General features: G+C 34.3%; 1 protein-coding gene across 7 annotated transcripts in view; it reads left to right on the forward strand.

Annotated features, from left to right (window-relative positions):
* The first annotated feature begins 4,070 nt into the window (after positions 1 to 4,070).
* Positions 4,071 to 25,890, forward strand: part of LOC110098315 (ubiquitin-like domain-containing protein CIP73) — a 52,751-nt gene continuing 30,931 nt past the window's right edge. For 3 of the 7 annotated variants that reach the window (XM_020825105.2, XM_028698974.1, XM_028698973.1), the window contains exons 1-11: positions 4,071 to 4,229; positions 4,587 to 4,697; positions 13,059 to 13,190; positions 13,912 to 14,078; positions 14,977 to 15,094; positions 15,369 to 15,452; positions 24,590 to 24,702; positions 24,784 to 24,852; positions 24,960 to 25,151; positions 25,343 to 25,427; positions 25,535 to 25,713. In XM_020825105.2, coding sequence (XP_020680764.1) covers positions 13,950 to 14,078; positions 14,977 to 15,094; positions 15,369 to 15,452; positions 24,590 to 24,702; positions 24,784 to 24,852; positions 24,960 to 25,151; positions 25,343 to 25,427; positions 25,535 to 25,713 — 969 coding nt within the window. In that variant the 5' untranslated portion in view covers positions 4,071 to 4,229; positions 4,587 to 4,697; positions 13,059 to 13,190; positions 13,912 to 13,949. Of the gene's footprint in view, positions 4,230 to 4,586; positions 4,698 to 4,722; positions 4,741 to 9,711; positions 9,715 to 13,058; positions 13,191 to 13,911; positions 14,079 to 14,976; positions 15,095 to 15,368; positions 15,453 to 24,589; positions 24,703 to 24,783; positions 24,853 to 24,959; positions 25,152 to 25,342; positions 25,428 to 25,534; positions 25,714 to 25,890 lie in introns of those variants that run through there. The other 4 variants (XM_020825103.2, XM_020825106.2, XM_028698972.1 and 1 more) reach the window with 4 other exon arrangements.

Here is a 25,890-nt window from a genome sequence, read left to right on the forward strand (position 1 = left end):
TAAAAGTATATAATCTCAACAAACAACCCATTTTAGGATCTACCCCAGCCACACTACATTATACACGCACTTTAGATTGTTTACTAGGACAACCAACTCTAGTATAAGTAGGCTGGTATTTTAATTTGTTATTGTGCGCTAAGTTTTTTGAGATTTCATTTCATATTGTGATTGAAATGTTTGATGTAAATTTTTATTTGCTTTTAATATAGTCTGTGGATTAACGATGCGATGGGAGATAATTTACTCTTAGGTTAGGATCGTTCTATTTTCTCATATAGTTTTTTTAGGTGGACATGCTCGTGCATGATAATAAAAGGGGGCTAAAAAGTAATTATTATTAGAAATGTTATATGTGTTGCAGCTTACTAAGCCCCCAAATAAATAAGAGCACGACCATGTGTGGTTGGTTTGAGAAATTTTAATTTCATTATAATAGAAGAGTTTAAAATTTTCATTTTTATATTAATGTAATTCATTCAAAGCTAAGAGTTGTGAAAGAATCTTTGAGTTTGGGATACTTAGACCCAAAATTAAATTCCAAAGAGGAAAGGATAGCCCTTACGGGGATAGTCATTTTCCATTTGAAAGCTCAATTTTGGATCAGTCCAGTATCCAAAGTGGGAAGAATAACTTCCCTCTCGAGGGTAGAGTTTTCTTTCCCATTTGGGTACCTAGGTACGACGAGTCCAAGGAGTTCGAAGAAGAGAAGACTGAGGAGCTGAAGATAGAATAGTATTCCACTTATAGTCTACTTACGTCTGTCCTAGGATTAGAATGTGGGTTTATTATTAGTAGTGCCACTTTTAATTTATGTAATTCTGGGTTGTATTAAATGGGACATTTGCTTAAGAACATTAATTTGAGGAGTTAATTATATTTATTAATGTTTGATTTACTTTACTTACACGTTCTTGACTGCTTTTTCTAGTTTTTTTGGCACTGTTTGTAAATTTTATTTTAGCCTGAATACACGGAGGCTCGTGAGGATATGAAAAAAATTTATCTACTAAAATTAAAATAAAATTTTAGATAACATAGAAACTCCGACGATCTAATAAGTAAGCCTGAGATCACTAGGAGTTCACATAAGCATTTTTGAAGCTTTCTTCTATTCCTTTTGTTAGACACTTTCCCACTTGTGAGTTTTGGCAGACCACCTAGCCTATGGGGGTGCGGATCAGTCAAGAAGAATCTATGAAATCTCTAGGATACAATTTTTAAGCCTTTTAAAATTGTTTCATTCTAATTTTAAGCATTTATTGAGTTAGTTGGCATGCATTGTATTAGTAATAAATTTAAAAAATGAGACTAAAATTTTAATTGCATCTCTCATTAGTATTTTCACCTCACATAAGTCAAGGGACCAATTAGGACAAGCTCTAGATGTTGGTCCCAACTCTCAAAAACTTAATAAAAATATCCCTTCCACTCTTTTATAAAATGATCAGACTCATGAATTTAAAACTGCCTAGATGGTTAGCTGGCTCCCTAATCTAAGCCAGTATAAGTCTAAGCAGGCCATCGTCATCTAGTGCCCAATTTAGATTTAGGATCCATGACATATTTTGAATCATAAAACCCCAACCTCCAAAAATATAATATCAAATTTCTAACAAAATGCTCAACTCAAATTAAAGATTCTCTAAGTCTAAAATTTAAAGCCTAACACTTAACCTAGGTTGGGACACTTTTGAATTATTTTCAAAATCCCAAAGTTACTCTTACTCTTCTTTATTTGACTTCAAAAATAAGAGCCCAATCTTGCAATAACTCTCTTTGAAATTCTAGTTTCACCTCCTTTGACATCACTCATAGAAAGTTTCCAAATAAAAATTTATCATTATTTTAATTTAGAGTTTTTGTAGGAGACTCCAGTTTCCTACAATATAATTAACTACGAGGACTTGTGCTAGTAGAAGATTTAAAATCCACTTCCACCTTTTCAAAATCAATTTTCTAAATTCAAAATTAGTCTTCTTTTGGAAAATTGAGTCGACAACGATCATTAGCATCATATTCCATCAATCGATAGTAAGTGATAGTTTTTTTCTTTGAAGAGATATATCATTTACCATTATGACTTAAAATAAGAAATTAATGATCTTTCATCAAGACTATAGTGGTTGAATATTGATAGAATCTAATTTTGACTCGTCGGGGTCATATGTAATTCTTCCATGAATTCAATTACTACAATCAAGATGAAATTTTTAGTTTTGTTATCTCAACCCATTAACGAACGATATCTTTGCCTTTTAGAGGCAATATATTATTTATAATATGGCATTTGATTTCGAGACTATAAATTTAAAAATCAAAATTTCCAAATAAGATTAAGCTTTCAAAAAACTACTTTTCAAAAATTCCACCAACACCTCCTCCCTTGCTTCTATTCTGAGGATTCCGAGGTGGAGTCGGTCCAAAAAGCATTTTGTATCTTTTGCTTGCCCCTCTTGAATTTTGGCATCTCTTTACCCTTCTCCTTGATCGAGCGAGTCTTAATACAAAATAGTTCATAGTCATAAAGTAGGATATTTAGCTTAGACTGTTTTACTTCACTAATTACTTCATAGGTATACATAGTTTATCCCAAATACCACTAAGTGGATACAAACATATAATCTTCAGATTTCAATGCAAATAGGAAACATTTTAAATATTTTGCATTCAATTAGGCTAAATCCTTATCATCGTTACTCTATTTATTAAATAATAGTTCAATTTTGATGCCATTCACAAGACAAAAAGGTGCAGAATATCATTCTTGGACTAACATTCATATGCGATAATCTATATATTGCAAAAAGGTAGACATATGAATTTTCTAGAAATCAAAATGTATATCATTAAATAAATGTGGACGGGTTATTGAATAACCCTATGTAGTGTTACAATAATTAAAATGAGCCATTGATTTTTTTTTTTTCAAAAGTTTTCTAAAACCTTATTTTTGAAACCCTCTCTAATACCATTTGAAAGTTCAAGGAGGTTGTGAGACCTCAATGAACTAGGCCGAGGGGCACTAAGAGGGGGAGGGGGATTGAATTGGTTATTTAAAAAATTCCAAACAGGAATACTAATTTTTTTTTGTGATTTTTCAAAACTTAAAATGAAGAACTTGATCACCCTATACATAAGCTAATAAACTTAATAACAATTATATCAATGGCGAGAATAATTGAATCAACTCAATCTAACAACAACTACATATTTTCAACAAAGCAATGATCATAAAAATAAATTAAATAAAAGTAAAATGCAGAAAGTAATAATAAAAAAGAGAACACTAGAATTTTATAGTGATTCGATTGGTACGATTATCCTATGAATATCATACAGTACGATTAGTTTAAAAATCATGATTTTGTTTGGTACGATTTTTGGGACAACCAAATTTCATCTTTGTAAATTATACAGTACGATTAATATCTTATAGTATGATATGCTATTATTAATTAAATCATGATTTGATTGGCTAATTATGAGAATTAATTTAAGTAGGATTTCAAAATTTCGTACAATACAAAATAGATCATACATTATGATTAGTTTAAAAATCAAATTTTAATAAATATCTTACTTAATTTATCCGGCGAGTTCTTTGTGGTGAGCTCAACTTATATAAGGATGTATAGTACTTGCAACATTTTATTATTGTTTAGAATAATAAATAATAAATTATAAAATATGAGATCAAATTTATAGTAATTATTTATTAACATCTACAATTTTTAATCTACATACATTTGCATGTGCAATTAAGATATTATGTAAAAGGCATTAAGATGACTGAGAATTGCTGGCCTAATTATGGGGCCAAATTTGAAAAATTTTCATTTTTGGAAATCGTCAAATGGCCACATGTACCGATCAGTGGATGTACGCAGCACACTACCAAAATCCATGGCACACCACATCTGGATCGGTTCGACCGAACACGGGCCTCCCATATCCAACCAAACGTTCTGTCACCACCGGCTTTGGCCATTTCCCATCATTTTAAAATTTCTTTTATTTTTTTGGCCAATCACTGATTTTTTCGGGGAAAATATATAATATTTCATAAAAACATCGAATGAAGATGACAGGCGGTGGCTGGCTGTAGTAGACTTAAGAGGGAAAGGGAGAGACGGACCAGGGGCTTCGAGGATTGCAGGGTGGGAACGAAAGCAGCAGCTTATCGGAAAGATCTTCCTTTTACAGTCTCCGATCTGTTGCTTTTGGAGGTTGGGTTGTTAATTGTTTCTGTTCGTTCGTATTATTTTTCGTTTTCTGCAACTCATTCGTTCAAGTGATTGGGGGTTTTCTTCTTGATTTTTGGTTAAAATTTAAGATCTTTTCCAGCTTCATATCGGGATTATTTTATTGGTTATAGGAATAGTTTTTCATTGTTTTTTTATTTTTCATAGATTTGCTTGATTTTTCTCGCTGGCGTGGAAGTGGTTGCTTGGATTAGGGTTTTTTTTTTTCTGTTGCGTGAGCAGCTGGTTGACATATGTAAACATATAAAACGACTTCATTGATTATGTAAAAAGTTCTGTATTTTGAATCTTTGAGGGCTTATTTTTTTCCTTTCATGGAAGGCTGTCGTGATGAATTATTGGCGCCGAGTTGATAATTTGGAAATTTGTGGTCGATAAAATTTTGTTGGATGATTCTTCACTGATCACCAGACGGTGTTCGGACAACTTTAGGTGCCTTCTGGTCTCATGTAGTTATTTAAAAGCTAAAAAAAAGGTATTTTTCTTGCTTGATTGGCAGCGAGGGTATTATCTACGATATGTTTTTAATTGTTCAAGTTAAAATGCCTCTTTTTTTCTGTTTATAGCGAGGCTAATGCGTTATGCATTAGTGATTAGAATACTAGCGGAGCTCTTTTCTAGCAAATGGTTTTGATGTTACTCAATGGTATGGCTGTGAATTATTACTTCTACCAGAAGATTGACATTATTCCTTCAACTTCATGGTTCTCTTTGCTCTTTTTCGTTCCTTCTTACTTTTTTCCTTAGAAACTGTACTTCATAATATAATCCATGTAATAGTTTTGGATTTAGACTAGCTGATTATGTGCACAGGTGACAACATAAATAATTGTGAAATGAGGAGCTTTGTGAAAAGGTGTTTGCATCTGGAAGCATTTGGCTAATATTTAGAAAGTTCCTTGTGAGGAAAAAGAAGAAGAAAGAGTTATTGAGTATTTTATTGTTCAATCCTACATAGAATAAACTTGTGCCATTCATCAAACTCAGAGATTTAGGCTTTTATAATAGGATTTAAGGGAACATCTTTATATTTATGTGATAACCCAAAAATATGAAAAGTGTAAAAAAATGAATTTCTATTTGAATTAGAGCGCTTTAGTGTTGTGCTTGTAAGCGTTGCTGCGCTAAGTTTGAGAGCATAGTGGCGTCAGAAAATGCCACTGCGGCGTTTGAGTCTCTGTTCTATAGTAATTCTGATTTGACATGCAGTGCTGCGCTTGGTATAAGCGTTGTGAGGCCACTAACATTATTTTTATATAGATTTTAATGTAAGTATCCCGTCCATTTCCCCTCATCCCTCACTTTAATGCTACTTTCCTCGGAAGAAATCAAAGGAGAATGAGAGAAAGAGGAAGAGAAGGAGAGAAAGGTCTTTGGGTCAATTTTGTTTGTCGCTTTTGTATGAAAATTATTCTATTTGTAGTAACTATCCACTCACATATGTTTTCGATGATTTTGATTTCTACAGATTATATCTCTTCTAAATCTACCCAAAACGCATTATCTCTTAATTTTGTAAGCTTTCTCCATTTAGCTTTTGATCTGTTATAGATTTGATTATTTTGAATAATTTGATATGATTTCATTATATTTTTGCCAGTTAAATATGTGTATAAGAATTTTTGGATAAAATGAGTAGGAAAAAAGTATACTGAAAATGGGTTGAAAGTGATGTATGGTGATTTGTTGTGATAATACTGAAATATATATGCTGCAATGATTGATAATATTGATATGAATTGAAATGTAATACTGAAATGTGATACTTATATGTGATAGAAAGGGTGTATTGTACTAATGCTGCTCTTATAGAAAATTATATACCAATTGATATCATATATATGTGATATAATAACCTCACATGATAACCTTAAGATTCACTATTTCACAAATGAGAGTCATAAGGAGTTGGAGACTGATTGAGAGATAAGGAGTCAGGACAACTGATTTACATAATTTAAGGGGAGTTATACAGAGTATATTGATTGAGAGTCAAAAGGGACGACTTATTGTGAGTCATATGTGCAGGAGCAATGTACCCTTGAATATATGATAGAATATTGATTATTGATCATTGATACGAATTATACTTGATTCTAATTACTGATTATTGCTAGCTGATACTGATTGCTAATTAATATTAACTATTGTTATTGATACTGTATAGAAACTGATTGCTATTATTGCTTACTGTTATTGAATACGCATACTGACATTTTTGTTAACTACATAATTGATATACTAATGAAACTGATTGAATAATAAAGATATAATAATTGATTGATTGATATAGGTGACCAGTATCGATAGTATATATTGATTCATATATTTTCTTACATGATTTATAACATACTAATTCTTTTTTTTTTCCTTGCATTGATTTTAGTTAATTGCTGGGCTTTTATTCTTATTATGTGGTTTAAATGATTTCTTATAAAGGTAACGAGTTGCAGCTTGAGGCTACAACATGTATAATTTTTTTTCTACATTTCTAGTTTTATTTTTCCTTCAGTTCATCTGGTTTATGTATATTCTTTTACAACCAATATGGCTATTAATGTTTAACATTGCGTAATTGGGTTTTGAAGCATTTTTTGTTTGTGAGGCGATGCGTAATCCTCAAGGCATTTTGTGGCGTGAGCATAAAAAATAGAAAATCGCGTAAATTCAAAATTAGTATTTTTTATGTAATAATTAAATAATATATTAAAAGTGAACATGAGAAATAAATTGTCATATATATGAAACACAAATAATGCACAAGATATAAAATGGCAAGTAATAAATTGTATAAAATTGAATTGAAATTCAAACATCACTATAATAAAACAACATAAAATGTAGGTCAACTCAAAATTCTATCTTTTCCATTATCTTGTTCATTAACATTTAATTAAAAAAAGAAATAGTAATGGGCCTAATGGCATAGCAAATCAGAGGTCATTAGCACTATCATCACTGGGGGGCTTTTCATTTGAATCATCATCATAATAAATTGCTTTCTCCCCTGCCTTATCACCTGTGGAGTTTAGTGCCTCCCATTTTGCTTCTTCCTCCTCTATATTAGTTATCATCCTCTTCTCGAAATATTTTTAATCAATATAAAGATGAGTAATACTTTAAGATTAATAAGCTCTAAGCAGTACATTTTTTTATTTAACTTTTTTGGTTTTGTCCTTTTGTACTTTCCACGTGGTAGATGTTAATGCTTTATTTCTATCACTATTGAAGAAATCAACATTTATATCTTCCTCTTGCAATTTAGATGGCGTAACCTTCACTTCATCTTCTACAAACCACTAGTTATCCGATGGCATATCCTCACAAATCAAATAATATTTGTCATCCTTCAATCCTTTCTTCTTCAAGTTCTTGTCTTCCAGTCTCTTATTGTATATAATATATACTAAGGAATTCATCCTTAAAATTGTCAGATGATTTCTCTTCTTTGTATATACTTGGTTGTGTTCTAGTTACGTTCACATCCTGGTAAAGAGCATGCTAACCTCAAATCCTTCACAACAAAACACTGCAATTCTGGAGTGTCATCACCAAATTGAATCCATAATTCAACTAAGATTTATATAAATGAGTGTAGTTAGTACTCATGGAATGATTTTTAAATAAATGAGTATATAATTCGGTAAAATAACAATTAAAATTACTGGAGATTGTTTATAAATAGTATCTTTTGCTTGTTGTAATCCAAAAAAGTCTTATATTCTGAAATGGTATCAATTGCATACCAACATTTGATCTTTTAGTTGAATCTGATATGAGTCTATCCATGCAATGATATAATTCTAATTTTAACTTAGGATTTGTAGATTTATTCTCTGCATATTGATATTGAGGGTGATAATAACCTATTGCATACAAATACCAATGAAGTTGTAGTTCCCACCTATCATCAATAATACTCCAAATCAATGTTTAAAATTGCGTATTCGGGTATTGAGGCATTTTTCATTCGTGAGCGAGGCGTAAGCCTCAAAATCAAAAGATTGTGTAAACATAAAATGATAAATTTTTTATATACTAATGAGTGAATAATATAAAACATAAAAAAACATAAGATATGAAGTTAAATCAAAATATCCCAATAATAAGATAACATGAAATATAGTTCAACTCAAAATTCTATCTTTCCCAAATCCCAGTATTCTTTTCATTAACATATAATTCAAATTTTCAAAAATAAATAGCAATGACATATCACATAAGAACTCATAAGTCATCAGCAGTATCATTACTAAGGGGTTATTCATTTGAATCATCATTATGATGAACTGCTCTCTCCCCTTCCTCCTCTCCTATAGAGTCCAATGTCGGGCATTTACTTCAAGATTTATGTAAGTTTGAATATATATAGCGTGAGGCGTAAGCCTCATGCCAGTGAGGCGAGGCGGGCCTCAACCAAGTTGAGGCGCAAGCCTCATAAAAAAAACTCGAGGCATAAACATCGAGGCGTTTTTTACTGGAATTGCGCAAAAGCGGGCCTCAAGACGAGCCTCATATTGCGCAATTTTAAACCATGCTCCAAATTTTTCTGTAGCTTTCCTCTTCTTCTAAGTTGTGGGCAATCATTATTTTTGCTTCATCAATAACATTATATATAAAGTCAATAGCAGGCTTCTTTTTAGCATCCATCATATTAAGAACTTACACTAATGGTCTAATGGTTGTGATCTCATACCATGTCACTTTGCCAAAATTTATCATTTAGAATAATTTTTCAAACCTTTTTTCCCCTCAAATTTTTTTGCCCAAGTATAGCTCAATCAATTTGTAGAGGTAAACATAGACTCCGAAGGTTGCCTATCATTTAACATACTCTACAGAGTCAAATATGCAGTGTCAAATCTTGTTGCTGCATGCCTAAATAATTATTTCTTTGAAAATATTCACATAAGTGTTAAAACTTAAGAATGATTATACATAAATTTATTTATCTTATTTGTTTTTGTTAGTGCATTCTTCTGTGACAGCTCCCCAAGCTTCTAAGTATTACATCAATGCAATGTACGGCACATTGAGTCCTATATTAATATTTCCTCTTATTCATAAGTTTTGTCCTTGCAGCCCTATAAGCACTGATGTTATTTGTTATAACTTGGGCAACCAAGTGCTCTCCAATCTCCTCAATAACATTGTCTAGTAATCCAAAGATTAACTCAACATCTTTCACCTGATCAGATGTCTCAACTGATTTCAAAAATACAGTTTCATATAGGTTGTTGATCAATATTTTTATTAAACTTTTGTTCTTCACATCAGACTATCCATCAGACATAATTGTAATAACTATTTGGGCCCAAGTCCTGTTAATTTCCCTATACTTTTCTCAGTAGTAGTCAACTCCTTCAGAATTCATGTCCTTAGATCATACATGGATGTAGGTTTGAACTCTCGTAAGCTCCTATTAAATGAATCATGTTGGGGCAAGAAGGTGATATTGTAACATTAAATGGGTTAGCATTATCATAAAGAATTTTCTTATATCCATACATACTCGGATTCGTGCATCCCTAGCATTCTTTGCGGTTATCTTTCGTTCAATAGAAGGCTTGTATTCTTATTTATCCTATGATATGTTCAATATATAATGATTCATAGGACCCCTTGCACCCCTGCTGGACATGGGTTGCAATAAAGAAGATGAATCCTGTTCGCTCGCATAGTAGGAGCCCACATCAACACTATTTTCAAATAGCCTCCGTGTTAGGTGCTTCGACATTACAAATTTATTCATGCATGTCCCTAACTATATCAGACACTTTGGCATATGGTGCAACATTCTTGTGTGATCCAGATATATGCTCCTTCATCCTAGTCACACAACCTTTTATCACTTTTTCATAGTTTTTATTGAGCATAATTATTTATGTTCAGCATATTAAAAAAATAAAGGATTAAAAATAATCATTTTAGTTTCTATTTCATTTGCTCATGCACTCAACAACATTTACTATAATGTAAAGTCTGTTTTTATTTTACAAAATAAATCCTGAAATAATTTTATAAAAGATAATCTCTTTAAAACTAAATAATTTATAAATTTTTATTATATTTTGAACTAGTTTACCAAACAAACTGTGAACTAATGAGAATCAAATTGATGATTGTGACCTAAATAAAAGAGTTTACACAATATGAAATTCCAGATGGTACGTCAAGTCATTAGAAAATTGTTGTCGAAATCCTGACTTAAAACACGTTTATACTAATACTTCCATATCTTTCAAATGGGCTGCATGTATATATAAACTCATTTTAAAGACATGCTAGGTGTAAAATAGGAGCAAATAGAGATCAAAACACAAGAAGACAAGATAATAATCATTGTAAATAAAAGTGTAAACAAAAATAAAAATCAGGTAGCAAAACAAGAGCTTTCCGATGAAATACGTGGGCTCCAGTAGAAAAAGATGCTCTAAGAGCTACTAAAAACACAATCTTATGTAGCGAGCAAATTGTCGTTGTTACTTACAATCCAACATGAAGAATGTCGTCGAATGTTCTTGACTTTTGATCCAACAGTGAACATCGTCGACGAAGAAGGCTAACTTCCGCTCGGGCACGGAACGTCGTTGAAGAAGGCTGCTTTCTACTCAAGCACGGAACACCGTCGAAGAAGGCGGACTTCTGCTCGAGCACAGAACGTCGTCGAAGGCAAAGAAGATGATGAATAGAGGCGAAGTCGAACTAGAACGAAATGAGTATATATACTACTCAACATTTGGTTTAGGTTTAAATAACTTTATTTTTTGTTATTTAGATGCGAAATCCTCACAGAATTGAGGTGAAGCGCGCCTCAGCCGATTTGAAGCGTACGCCTCACAAAAACGGTTATGTGCATCCGCTTCGATGCGCTGTGGGAATGAATTGTGTGAGGCGCACCTCGAATTACGCAATTTTAAGTTGTGGTGGCTATTGCACACGTGGGTTTAGGACTTTGGATGTAGCACATAAATATTGATCATAGTAAATTTGAATTATGCTTTTCATTGTTTATATTTCTTTTATACAATTAATTAGTTATGAATGTTATATTGATTTGGTTGTAAATGACTACTGGCTATTATTGAGAAATAAGAAATAAATAAATAAATTAAAAGAGAAAAAAGAAAAAGAAAAATTTTTCAAGTTTGATCTCGGGGTGCGACAATTTATTATCATCATTAGTCTTATCATAACTATTTGGAGTTTGGTTTATGAATCATCTTTTTCTATTTATTCCTATGGAGCACTGCTTGATGTGTTACGCCTATTTTTTCATAAATAGTTTTGAATCTTCTATCCATATTACTTCATGTCTACTTTTTATTCTTTCTTTATCCTTGAACACTACCTTTATATTCTCATTCAATTGGATGTAGTTTTAATCATTTATTATAATTGCCCAAACCTCTAAGTCTTTTTTTTGAATTATCTTATCTTTAATAGATGCCACTCCCATTGTTTATTTGATATATTCATTCCTAGCCTTTCCACATATCTATTTTAACAGTCTCATTTCGGTCATGCTCTACTTAGATATCAATAAATTTTTTTAAACTTTCGAACACTCAAATCCATAAAACTTCACCAACCTAATTGCAATTTAATATAATTTACCATTAAATTTTTATAATCTTCTCTTATCGAATAATCGTCATGAGAAATTCTCCATTTAACTAAGCTGTCTCTTTCTTTTTATATATCTCATTTTTTGTAATAATAGATCTAAGATTTTTAAACCTTTTATTCATAAATGTTACTTTATCTTGTAATAATATTGAATACTGTAATTATAATATCAAACATACTCCAATCACATATCATATACTCAGTTTTTTGCTAATTTTAAGCTATTAAGTTTTTAAATATTTTCTCTATCTTCTCACTTATTTTCAATCGGCGTATAATCAATTAGGATTATGTGATATGTAAAATCCTGATATCAGGACATCTCATTTTGAACATTCATTGTGAGAATTTTCATGGCCAATACAAAGAGATGCACTCAATGATGATATTCATTGTAACCATAATATAGTTGAAGACTTTGTGGTCATTCCACAATTATTTGTAATACTAGTTGCACTTTTTCATACAAATCTAATCTGAACATACCCTTAACAATTAATTTTGCTAATTAGTACGTTTTGCTATATGATTTATTTCAAATGAAGAAATTAGAAACCCTATGCTTGTTTTAAAGAAAGATTTCCACTTACAACAACAACAACAAAAACAAAATTAGACTTTTATCCCACTATGTGGGGTCGGCTACATGAATCGTTTTTCTCCTTTGTGTCCTTTTAAGAGTCAAATACTCGTTTCAATCTAAAAAAGAAAGGTCATTTATAATATTTTCTAACCAAGTCTTTTTAGGTCTACCTATACCTTTCTTAACATAAGCCAAATCTAATACATCTACTTTCCTAACCGGGTCATTAGAAGGCCGCCGTTTTATGTGACCAAACCATATAAGGCGACTCTATCTAATCTTATCTTCCATTGGAGCTACTCTAACCTTTTCACGTATATGCTGATTACGTATCCTGTCTCTAAGAGTAAAACCACTCATCTCTAAGAGTTAAGTTTAAAGAAAGATTTCTATTTCTGACAATTTATTTAATGGTAAATACTGACTCCCTATTTCAGCACTAATTATTCATTTCACTTATTGGACCTTGGAGTCCTAAATGAAAGTATGACGCTTCTCCTTTGGGAGGGCCTTGTTGCATAATGTAGAACTACTTTGGAATTATTTCTTATGAGTATTTCTCTATTTGGGAAATTGACAAGGCTCCCAATCAAGCATTCAGATCTCTTGAGACTGCTTGATGGAATTGGCTAGCATCAAAGAGACTTGAAAGATCTTAAAATTTGAATTTCTCAATGGAAAACGCTTCCTTCCTATAAATAATTCGCCATAAGGTTAAATTCTATGCTTTGAACTTTTCTGAGTTACAAGGGATGGTATGTTCACTTCCTTTCTTTTACTTAACATACCTTTGTAGATTTTATTTAAAATCCCAAAAGTAGCTAGCTTTATAAGTGCACAATACTGTTCTTCATTTATTTAGTATATATTTTAATCCAATGGTCTTACTTTTTTCTTGCTTAAGCAGGGAAATTGATTTTATAGTTCACATTGAAATTGAACATGTTAGATAATAGATCAACATTTGCTCATAAAATGTTTTATTGTCCTATATTATATGCTCTAAATTAGCGAGATGAAAGGAAGTAAAGCATTGCTTTCCGGTTTGGATAGTTAACAAATAATTTTAGAGAGTTCAAGTTCTTAATGCCACTTGCTCTCCATCTGAATTGATTACCCTAATTATATTTTGCTATTTTTTTAGAGATGAAAACCAAATATGATCCATTGATTGCCATTTTATTTCCCCTAGAGCACGAATTTTATAGTGCTTACACTTATTTATGTTTAGTCTGAATTAGTCTGAATAAATTTTCTACCTCAATAGTCAATCTTTAGTAATTCTTGTCTAGTCTCCATGTTATTATTTTACCCCTAATGATCTTGTCTAGTTTCCATGTTATTATTTTATCCCTAATAAAGCCTGAGTATATTTGCAAACAGGTATATGTTTTTCATCTAGATTTGAGCATTTGTTGTCTTTATTCTTATCAGAGTGGTGCCCTTTATACTTCTTTAAACATCGGCCAAGAATGGGAACAAGCGGTGCTGCCAAAATGCCTATGTGCAATAGTGATGTTACTGAAGAGTCCGAGACAACTGTCGAGATAAAAATTAAAACTTTGGATTCACAGACGTATACTTTACGAGTTAATAAATGTGTAAGCGTTTTATTTTGATGTTATCTTGGCTTATCAAAGCTGGGTCTTTTAAGTTGTGATAGTGCTTTATATTCGTTTATCAATTGAAACCATCCAATTACTGATCAAGAGGTTCTCCTAACCTAATGATGCTTTTGGATATTGTCACGTCCCTCCTTTTATGATTGAGCTTCCTTGCCTGCTGATTGATACATTTGGCAGATTCATAGACTTTCAATCTGTGGTTCTATTTTGATATTTTAGATTTCGATAGCTTTTTCTGGCTCATCATCATTCATCACTGCCACCGTTTATGTTTCATTGTTACACTGTTTATGCACCACAAGTTTAGTGTTATCTATTAATTCATTCTGCATATTTGTTTCCATCAGTATCTATTTAACTGTTTACTTAAAGAAGTTTAGTCTTCAATTAAAGGATTTGGCTATTTATTCATACCTGTTTTGGATTGAAGGTAAGTGGAGGAAATGAAATGAAATCTGAAAAAATTTATGAGTTAGGTTTTGCATCTACGGCCATTGATTTAAGCTTTTCAACCTTTTTTTTTTCATTTCCTCCTTGCATTTAAATCCATCCTTAGTATAGAGGGAGGTTTAGCCGTTCTTGGCCCAAGTGCAACTTTGAAGTTGGTGGAGCTTTGAGCTCTTGATCCTAGACATTGGTGGATGGCCCTACCAACCCTATGACCAAGTGCATGTAGCTTTGATTTGTTATTCCAACTGGTCTACTTCTGGTAGAGATAATTACATTTTGTGGAAGGAATTATGCCAACTGGTGCCTATAGTTATTCGTTATTTGATAGTTGTTGGGCATGAAATAGTTTTCTGAGCCATTTTCTAATGCTGATGATTTTCTGGAAAAGTTATCTGATGGAAGTAACACTTATTATTTTAAACAGGTTCCAGTCCCAGCTCTCAAAGAACAGATAGCTACCGTAACTGGAGTGCTATCCGAACAACAACGCCTAATATGCCGTGGAAAGGTTTTGAAAGATGATCAGCTTCTTTCTGCTTACCGTATCCTTGCTTCAAAAATTTTAATTGTGCTATGATCTTTATTTTATTATACTTTGAAAATATACTTATTGAAAATTTTAAGCTGCATTGCAATTAATGTGAAATGATGCTTTTCTTTGTTATAAAATCTAAGATATCCTTTTTTCGAGTCTAAATTCATTCCGTTTTATTTATGTTACAATGGACTTAATGGGTTTTAAGTTGCTGGTGAGTTGTTAGCAGCCTATGATATTTGCGTATGGAATGCTTGTCCTTAATATATATATGCTTCAAGATGTTGAAGATGGTCATACATTGCATCTTGTTGTCAGGCAGCCTTATCAATCCGCAACATTTATTGGTACAGAGGGTCAATCCGGTAATCCTGGTTTGCCATACTTGGAGTACATACAATGTTATCTTATTCAATAAGCTTATTGTTGTCTATGTATTCTTCCTGATTGACTGTGCCTTGGAAACTACTTTATACATTAACACGATTCCTTGTTTGATAAACTTGACTTGCATTTCTAAATTGTGCCTCTTTTTTCTCATCTTATCTTTATCAAGGTTTATGCTAGTGGTTTATGGTGTTAGTTGTCTGCTGGATAGAACTTAATAGGTGCTTCATTTGGTCGTACTAGCGTATTTGTTATTAGAGTAAACCATTACTGCATTAGACTTTTATACTATTTCAGTTATATTTCGGTGGGAAGCTGACCCTTATAATTGGGATAATACTAATGATGATGATCATATATTTATGTGTTATATATATATATATATATATATATTTGCAAATATTATTTCTTTGAAAAATTGTTGTATCTTTTACCTTGTACCAGTACTTTAAAATATTTCTCAAAATAGTCAATTGTCATAGTAATATCATAAATTATAATAGTAATACCAATATTATTATTCACATCTACCTCAATAATTCCTATTATAGCTTCATTTGGAGTACTAAATCTAGAATCAAACAAAAATATTAATGTCTTACCTCTAGTTCGTCTTCTAACTAATCCTTTAATTCTAAATACTGTAATACAAGCCCTATATGAATATACTTATGTTTTTGTTTCTTTTTCAATTCTTTTGAAGCATCAAGTGTGATCAAGTTTATTCTAACTTCAGAATTATCAGGAAAATATAATGAAATTTCTCTATGATGTCTAAACAAACCTGTACTCGAACTAAAATATCCATGAGGCTATAACCGAGAGAGATTTAGACTATTAAGATGATCATTAGAAAAAGGTAGACAAATCTCTATCAATACTGATCAATTCCTCTAATCTATAATTATCTCTTGAATTGCTTGGCCTATCAAATATTCTATATCTAACCATTTGTCATTCCTTCAGTATATTTAAGAAATTTATTTTTTTTTTGGTTTTTCTGGTTTCTTCAGTTTTGCCTATATACAGAACTATAATATTTTTTATAATATTTTCTAATTCAGACTATATAAGAAGTAGATGGAATATTAGAAAGCTTTTCTTCTTATTTTTCTAACAAACTCAACGATAATGAAGACTACTTAAAATAGTATTATTTTATTTTGTAATAATTTTATCATTTTTAGATGGTGCTTTTATTTCAATATACAATTCTAGCCCTTTTTCTTGAGAATAACCTGAAAAATAAATAACTGTAGATAGCATTCTTATATTTTAGTTCATTGATCACTTGACTTGCAATTCTTTAATCTTCTGTATTAAATGCTTTAATTGAACAATTTCTTGTTCAAATTGTTTTTTATTATCTTTGATTTCCTCTTTCAATTGAAATAATAATTTTCGAGATGCAATTCAAGTTCTCTGAGTTTATTTTTTTCAATTAAAGAGGATAATCTATTGATATCTTTTCTAGAAGGCAATTAGTTTAAGAAGCTGAAATTTCTTATACAGATCTTCTTGAGAAGGTTTTAAATAAGTTATCTCATCACTTAGATTTTTAATCAACAAAATTTTCTCTGGTATTCTACCCAAAAAGAGAGTAAGCAGATTCTTTTTTTTTTTGGATAAAATTCTAAAGTTTCAAAGAACTTTAAAATAGATCTGTAAAAGAATTTAAATGAGCTTCATTGCTATGTAATCGATGATGGAAACTTTCAGATTTAAAATTACAAGCATGTTTGGCTTTTTCTAAATAAATAATACTTTTGACTTTTTCAGATATTTCTAAATCATCAAGATATTAAAAGTGTTTTTCAGGAAAACTCATGAACATTAAAAAGAAGGATTTTAATGAAACAACAAACAAACTTACTGACTATGTAACAAAATAAAGTAAAATTTTAAAGAATAACAACAGTTATTAGTAATTGTTTTAGAAAATACCAGCAAAAGAACTCCGTTCTGATACCGTAAGTGGGGGATGGGATTTTCTCTAATGTTGGAACACTTAACCAGAAACACAAAATTTAAAATTTGAAGTAGGAATAGAAACAAAAAAGAACTTAAAATAGAAGCAAAAATAAAAATTAGAAAAGAAATAGAAGAAAGATATTATAATAAGCAAAAGCAAAATAATGAAATTTAAAAGATGATTTTTTTTTTTTTAAGGATATAATAAGATAACTATTAGGTTGAAATATAATAAGATGCTTCTTTGAACGAATTCGTTTTAGTAGTCAGCAATTGGGAACTACAACATATATAGGGGATTGTAATAAAGCCCTAGTTGTGCGAAGGCAATTGCAGGGAAAGGAAGCATGGATTTGAAATTGAAGTTTGTTGTTCACTTTTGAAAAATACCATTTATTGTTTCTTTGAGATGCCTCACTCTTATTGGAATGCCAAATTATTTCCAAGACATAACTAAGATGTTAATCTGAGTTATGTTTGCTTGTGAACTTAACATTCATGTCAGATACAATGGTCTTGGGTAACCCATGTAATTTGACGACCTCATTGAAGTACAGTTTGACAATATGAGAGACATCGGATGTCTTAGAACAGGGTAGGAAATGTGCCATTTTAGAGAATTGATCAACTACCACATAGATGATGTCATTCCTACGAAAAATGTTGGGCAAGCCAAGGACAAAGTCCATGCTGACATCTTGCAACGGAGAATTGGGAACTGGTAAAGGAGTGTAGAGGCCAGTGTTTTGTTTACGTTGTTTGGCTAGTTGGCACGTGTGGCACCTACTGAACATTTTTCCCACGTCCTTCAGGCTAGGCCAGAAGAAGCTGTACTCTACAACTTCAATAGTCTTATCACGACCGAAGTGTCCCACAAGGCCTCCGACGTGGAGTTCCCAAATGAGAAATTTTCGAAGGGAAGTGCTAGGGATACAAAGCTTTTGAGTTTTGAAAAGATATCCATCTTCAAGGAGGAAATTATCCACAAGGCGCGTGCTGCCTACGGACAAAAGAGAATAAGTCTTCTTGAAGTCGGGACATTCCAAGTAATCTTCTTTAACTCGCTCAAATCTGACGACTTCGGCCCTCATTTAAGTGGTAGTCATCATACGACGACTGAGGGCATCAACAGCTTTATTTTCAACTCCTACGTTGTGCCTAAGGGTCTAAGTGTACTCCTATTATAATTCTACCCATCGACCGTGACATACGTTCAACTTCTTATGGGAGTTGATGTAATGAAGAGCCTCGTGATCCGAAAAGATGACGAACTCTTGCAGGAGCAAGTAGTGTCACCAATATCGAAGGGATTTGATCACAACATAGAACTCTTTTTCATACATGGAATAGCGCTGCTGGATGTCCTTTAGCTTTTTACTAAAGTAGGCAATAGGGTGACCTTCCTTGGACATGACTCCTCTAATTTCGACCCGCGAAGCATCACAGGTAACTTCAAAGTTCTTGAAGAAGTCAGGAAGTCTCATTATTGGGGCTTCCACCATTCTCTTCTTAATATCCTCAAAGGCTCTAGTGGTAGCCGGGGTCCAGGGAAACTAACCTTTCTTTAAATAGTTAGTGATAGGAGACACAATGGTGCTAAAGTTTTTGATGAATCTCCTATAGAAGGTGGCTAAACTGTGGAAGCTGCGAACTTCCCAGAACTTTTGAGGAACAGACCATTCTACAATGTCTTTCCCCTTCTCGGGGTCTGCAGAAACCCCTTGGGCAGACATATTAAATCCCATAAAGATTACACGATCAACAAGGAAGGTGCACTTCTTAGGATTTGTATAAAGTTGCTCCTTAAGACCTCACAGACTTGCCTTAATTGGTCTAAGTGCTAACTCACGTATTGGCTATAAATAAGGATGTCGTCAAAGTAGACAACAACAAACTTTCCCATGTAAAGGCGCAACACTTGGGTCAAGATCCTCATGAAAGTACTCGGGGCATCACTTAACCCGAAAGACATGATTATCCACTCATATAGACCATCCTTGGTTTTGAAGGTAGTTTTTCACTCATCACCGGGTCGGATCCGGATCTGGTGGTACCCACTCTTAAGGTCGATTTTGGAGAAAAGAGTGGCTCCAGTCATCATATCAAGTATATCGCTTAACCTTGGGATAAAAAAATGATATTTGACTGTGATTTTGTTGATATCACGACTATCAACTAACATTCTTTACGTTAGGGGTGTCAATATTGGACACGACCCGAAAACTCGACTTGAACCAGACCCGAAAATTTCAGGTTCGTGTTGACCCGAACTGGTCGGGTTCGGGTTAAGGTTTTCAACCCGTTTGCAAAATCGAGTAGGGTTCGGGTTGACCTGAAAACTCGGTAATAACCAGGAATGACCCGTTGCTCGCCCTGACCGGGCCTGGCCAAATTAAGTTGCCCATGTCGCGCCCGATGACAATCTCACATCTATGACTCTGCGTGTCACGCGTCACGACCCCCGATGTTCCAGTCTCTCTTCGCGAGTCGCGACTGTTATGGTAAGTCCGCCTCGCAGCTGCCCGCTTGCCCACCGCGGAATTGCATGCCTGCCCGCCGAGCCTTGCCCGCCTGCTAGTAGCGCTTAGTCGCTAACACGCCTGCCTGCTTCACGTCCCGCTGTTCGCAGCTGCCGGCTGCAGGTGTGCCGGCCGTCGACCCGTTGCAGCCAACCCGTAGCTATCGATGCCTCAGTGGATAATGGGTCGGGTCGGGTTCAGGTTGACCTGAATGATGCAGGGTTAGTTCCGGGTTTGACCTGAACCTGACCCGTGACCCGAAATTGACACCCCGTAGAGTCTACGTACCATCCTTCTTTGGTATAAGAAGGGCTGGCACAACATAAGGGCTAAGACTTTCCTTGATGTAGCCCCGCTGCAGTAAGTCATCCACCTGCTTCTTAAACTCAGCATGTTCCGTGGGGTTCATGCGATAGTGGGGCAGGTTGGGAAGTGAGGCTTCAGGGACTAGATCTATAGCGTGTTGGATGTCTCTAAGAAGAGGTAATTGATCAGGGAGATCATCATGGAAGTCATCAGCAAAGTCCCTCAGTGTGGGTTGAACCTCCAGAGGAATAGGCTCTTTAGACTCATAGGAAGTCTCACGGCCACCAAGGCGTACTTTGGTGCACCTTGGACAATATTAGAATCCAGGATCTTGGAAGTCATAAGGTTCAGCCCCTTCTTGGGCTTGATTGGATCGGGTTTAGGATCATCCTTAACCCTGGGTTGCGATGACAAAAGCTTGATCTTTTTGCCAGCACGTTCAAACACACAGGTGCTTGAACGCCCATAGATGTGAACATCATTATCAAAGAGCTAGGGACACCCTAGGATGATTTGTCCAACATCCATTATCAACACATCACACCATACATTCTCCTTATAGTCAGCAAAAGGAGATTGGTATGAGGCTTCGTTCCTTCACCTCTAAGGCAGTGCAGTTGACCCAAGCTACCTTATATGGGTTAGGGTGAGGAACAACAGACAGATTAAGTCTAGATACCATACTGGAGGACAATATTGATGCAACTGCCACTATCCACTATGACTTTATAGTTTTTATCTTTCATTTTGGTGTAGGTGTGAAAGATTGAAGTCCTACACCAGTCATCAGTGGCAACAGGTTGTGACAGTGCATATCTCACCACGCAGATGGTAGATGTGTCTATTTTCTGTATACAGTGGATGACAACAGTGTCGTCATCCTCCTTAAACAATTCACCATCATCTTCAACTTGTTGAATCTGGTCAGCGTCGGGCTCAGGCTCTTCTTCAGTGATCTCCTCAATAATAGTGACTTTATATAACACTAAGAGGAGATATGCCCATACCCCTGGCATCGAAAGCACTTGGTCCTTGAGTGAGACCTAGGGGTATATGGGGTGGGAGGCTTACTTTTAAAATTAGGATGGGGTGTGGGAGGACCAGAAGATGGTCGGGTAGTGTTTCCAGGGGTTGGCCGGGTAGTGGAGTGATGAGGAGCCGAACCACTAGAGGGTCGGTAGGAAGGTCTAGAGTCTTGGTGTTCACTAGAGTATTGCGAACAGGTTTCCTCAAGGTCTAACACTAGGTTGTAGGCATTTTCAAGAGAAGTAATGTTCCGGGCAAATAGTTCGTTACGCAGGTCCTCGCGCAACCCGCTATGGAACATTGACAGAATTTGAGCGGGGGTAGCAGAGGTCTCCCCTTTGCAGGAAATTAGATAATCGTTGAAAGCTGCAATGTATTCTTTCACCGATTTGTTGCCCTGTGTTAACCTATTTAACCTATCTAGGAGTCTAGGAAAGTACGAAGGAGGTAAGTACTTCTGCTTGAGCTCGTGCTTCATTGAAGGCCAATTAATGATGGGTTATTTATTACAAGATTCCCTAAGGCTTTCTAAGTTGGCCCAAAACTGGCTAGCTCTACCCGTGAGTTTTATTTCAGTGAACCTAACCTTCCTTGCTTCAAAAATGTTGTACCACTTAAAGAAACTATCAATGCCCTTGATCCAGTCCAGAAAGGGTTGGGGATCGAGAGTTTTGCCAAAGGTTGGGGCGTTGACCTTTATGTTTTTCAGCAAGGGTATATTAGGATCTTGGTTAAGGTCATGACCGTACTGGGGAACTCGATAAGGGGCTCGAAGATATCCCTCATCCGGTAAGGTGTTGTCGCTGTACATAGGAGGTCTAGAAGGTGTGTAAGATGTAGCATGATTCCTGACTCGATCTAGTGTGTCAAATCGTTCCGTCGTTTGGCAGCGGAGCTCAGCTAAGTCGGATTGGTTTTCCTTGAGTTGTTGGTTGATGGTGTTCATTTGACCTACCAATAGATCTAAGATCATGTGAATTTGTTCCGTGTGCATCCTAAGTTTAAGGGTGACTCAAAACTATGCAAATGTGAAGGAGATTAATATGCTAACATGATAATAAGTTTAATGCGTGCAGGATGCGATTTAGATGCTAAACATATAAGAAACGTTGTCCTAATAGGATCCTAAATGCAACCATGCTTTAATACCAAAATGATATAGTACGAAATGCGTATGTCAATATTCAATGTTGAAATTAAACACCTTGGACTAGAGCAACAATAATTATTCTATTTTTAGCGAATTAAACGGAGTTCAAGTATAATAAGAGGGTGATGTAGCTTATTAGGTCAAATTACACGATAATTGTTTAGGAGCACAAAATAATCTCTTTAAATCAAGCTTTTCAATACATGGAAGTTTTCAAAGAGAATCTCAATGTTAACATTTAGACTAGCCACTATGAAAAGAAATCCCTCACTTAACTCTTATTAATTTGGCTTGCAGAGAAGGTTACACAACCTTAGTGATGCCACAATTGAAAGGGACTAGGAAAATACAAGGTTAGGAGGAGATTTCACCTTTGTCAGAGTCAGAAGATATTTACCACTGAACGGGAGATTGTTGTTGATCAATGGCGACAGTAAGAGAGAAAAGAATTCGCTCCACGTATCCTTCAACGGAGCGATCAACTTCGAGGTTTAGGTCAAAGAGCGGAGATTTGTAGATCTCGATGAATCCTTGATCATTGAAGATGAACCCATGATCAAGCTCCGGATCAGCCATACATGAGTGGACAATTACTAGGAGGGGATGGAAACTCTTGAGCAACAAGAAGTGGATTTCCGGAGAGCAGGCAACAAATTACCCTTGCTGAAATCTTCTGGGCAGCAGCCTAGTAATGTCCAGAAAAATCTGGACAACTTTGAGGACTAAAATCCTTGAGAGGTGCTATTTTAGGAAGATAGCACTTGATAGCATAACAAAAGAGGAGGAAAGGGGGGGGGGGCGGAGAAAGCCGACCACGAATCGTGATGCTTACTGCGGTTGGTGGGTATTGCGTTGCCCCCACCTAGGGTTCTCACTAAAGCTCTCTCTCAAAAGCTCATAATAGACAATTGCTGGAATTTTTCAAAATAATCTTCATTACCCATCACAAGAATAGGAGGCTATAAATAGCCCCAAATACAATAATAAAACAAAATACAAAAGAGCCCCCTGGGGTTACAAGCACCTACTCCCTCAAGTGGGGGTAAAATCAAAAAATAAACAACAATAAATCAAATATAACTAATAATTGAAAATTAAAGTGGTGCGATCGTGGTCGTAGATTGTCGACCCCGTCTCTAGTAAACTCTCCATGGTCGGATGTCCTCATCACTTTGTAAATCCAACACCCAAACAGGCTCAAAGAATGAATGAGATTTAGGTTTCTATAGAATTTAAAGTTGTCATTTTTGTTGTTTGGCCAAATTTAGGCTAAATCATTCTTAAATCTTGCATAGAAGGAACATGATTTAAGTTTCTGTAGGATTATAAGTTGTCTGACAAGATTTAGGTTAAATCATGCTTAATTACTGCTCAAATCTAACAAAGAAGGAATGAGATTTAAGTTTCTATAGGATTTAAAGTTGTCATTTATATTGTTTGGCGGGGCTTAGGCTAAATCATGCTTAAATCTATTGAAGAAGGAATAGGGTTTAACTTTCTGTAGGTTTTAAAGTTGTCATTTTTTGTTGTTTGGCAAGATTTAGGCTAAAGCATGCTTAAATTCTGCTCATGTGATAAGAAAGTTGTCATTTAATAATTAAAACCTAATTTTTATAGAATCAACCATCATGTGATAAGAAAGTTGGAGATTTGAGAGAATCTCCTAGAAGTATGGAGATTTAATATGTATTCACTTTTTTTTGTGCATTTTAGCATTATTTTTTCATGAAATTTGTACCATTTTCTGCTCTTTACTCTAGATGCGTTTAATTTGAATCTAGTTCCAAAATTTTATATTATAATAACATTTATTTTGAGGCATGTCATTATGTTCATGATTAATTTCATTTTTTGTCATTTTTATGAGTTATTTATAAGTTTTCTAGTATTTTATTTTTTTCTTTTTGACGATTGCACCTTGATCTACTTCGAGGCTTATACCTCACCTCACTAAGGCAAAATGCATTTTGCTTTTTTAAACCTTGGACTCTACCATCTTGCCATTCAGAAAAGTTTTATTCTCGCAGTGATTGTCATTATTAATTTCTTTTTTATATTTTATGAACAAAATTAGGATTTGTTTTTATTCTTGTCATTTGACTTTGTTTGAATATAAAAACTTACTATTTCTTTGGGTCTGCAGCTAATAATGCTCCAGATAGCATGCCAAATCATCCCAATCAAGTTTCTCGTACTGTTGTTCTTGAAGCTGTCAACATAGATCAAGCTGATCTTGATCCTACATTACTTAATCGGGTGAGGATTTGAAGCCATAAATTATTTGCTTCTCTGAACTGGCTTTTCTACTTTCATTACATGTGAACATTTAATGTGCAGATTATGACTAATATCCTGAATTCTTTTGGGGCAACTAACGGAAGTGGTAATGTAAGCACTAATATTCAGGTAATTTAAGATTAAGCTTAAAAGTATTTCCAGAATTTGATTTGTTTTTGGAATGTTTGATCTGTACATGCATCTTCTGCAGCTATCTTAAGGTAATTTCTTTGTAGGAAGCAAATTCAGGAAGGCTTCCTAGATCATTTGGTCATACTGGAGTTTCAAGCAGTCAGAATCAACCACATATTACTACTCAAACCAGTCAAAATCTTCCAAATATTTCTTCTCAAAGAATTGCGTCTGACAGGCAACCGGCTGCTTTCCAATTCCCCACTGCTATTTCCTCGGGGTCCCAGAACTTGCCAGTAAGCTGGATTTCTCATTCAAATTGTGCATTGAATTGTTCCATTGTCACCTGCTGATCTCTTTCCACTATAAGGAATGTACGAGAGCATTCATGAAATGCTTTACATGACCAACATGCATTGAAATTGATGCTTGTACGGCCTATCATCCTTTTTCCTTGTAATTATATGTCATTTTGTTTTTTTTGCAGGCAATTCCTCATTCCTTAACTACTCTACAACAGTATTTGATCCATTTGAAGAATGTGTTCTGGAGAGACATACCTGGTTCTAATGGTATTAAAATCTATGTTATATTTGTTGCCTAGTCATCTTGAATTCTTCAAATGTTCAGCTTGTGTATTGGAATTTATTATGTGATTCAAATGCCTGCATTTCATCAGATGGTGATCATAACAGCAGCGGAGAAGCTTCTACGGTGCATCATAATGAGGGTGGAGACAATATCTCTTTATCTCATCATCCTTCTAGGAGAGGTGATATACCAACTCCTGCAGCTCTGGCAGAAATTTTGCATTCAACCAGACAACTGCTAGCTGAGCATGTTGAAGAGCGTCTGCTTGTAGGTTTTTAACTACATTTTACATTCTATTCTTATGATGGAGCATGTGACCAGTTACAATGTGAACTCAATATCAGCACTTGTTCTGACACGAAGTTAGACTTGTCTCGTAACATTTTTCCTTTTTCCTTTTGTGGATTATGGATGACTGACAATTTATATGCTGCTGCTCATGAG

This window comes from Dendrobium catenatum, unplaced genomic scaffold (genome assembly GCF_001605985.2).
Source record: "Dendrobium catenatum unplaced genomic scaffold, ASM160598v2 fragScaff_scaffold_1196, whole genome shotgun sequence".
In the NCBI taxonomy this organism is placed as follows: Eukaryota; Viridiplantae; Streptophyta; class Magnoliopsida; order Asparagales; family Orchidaceae; genus Dendrobium; species Dendrobium catenatum.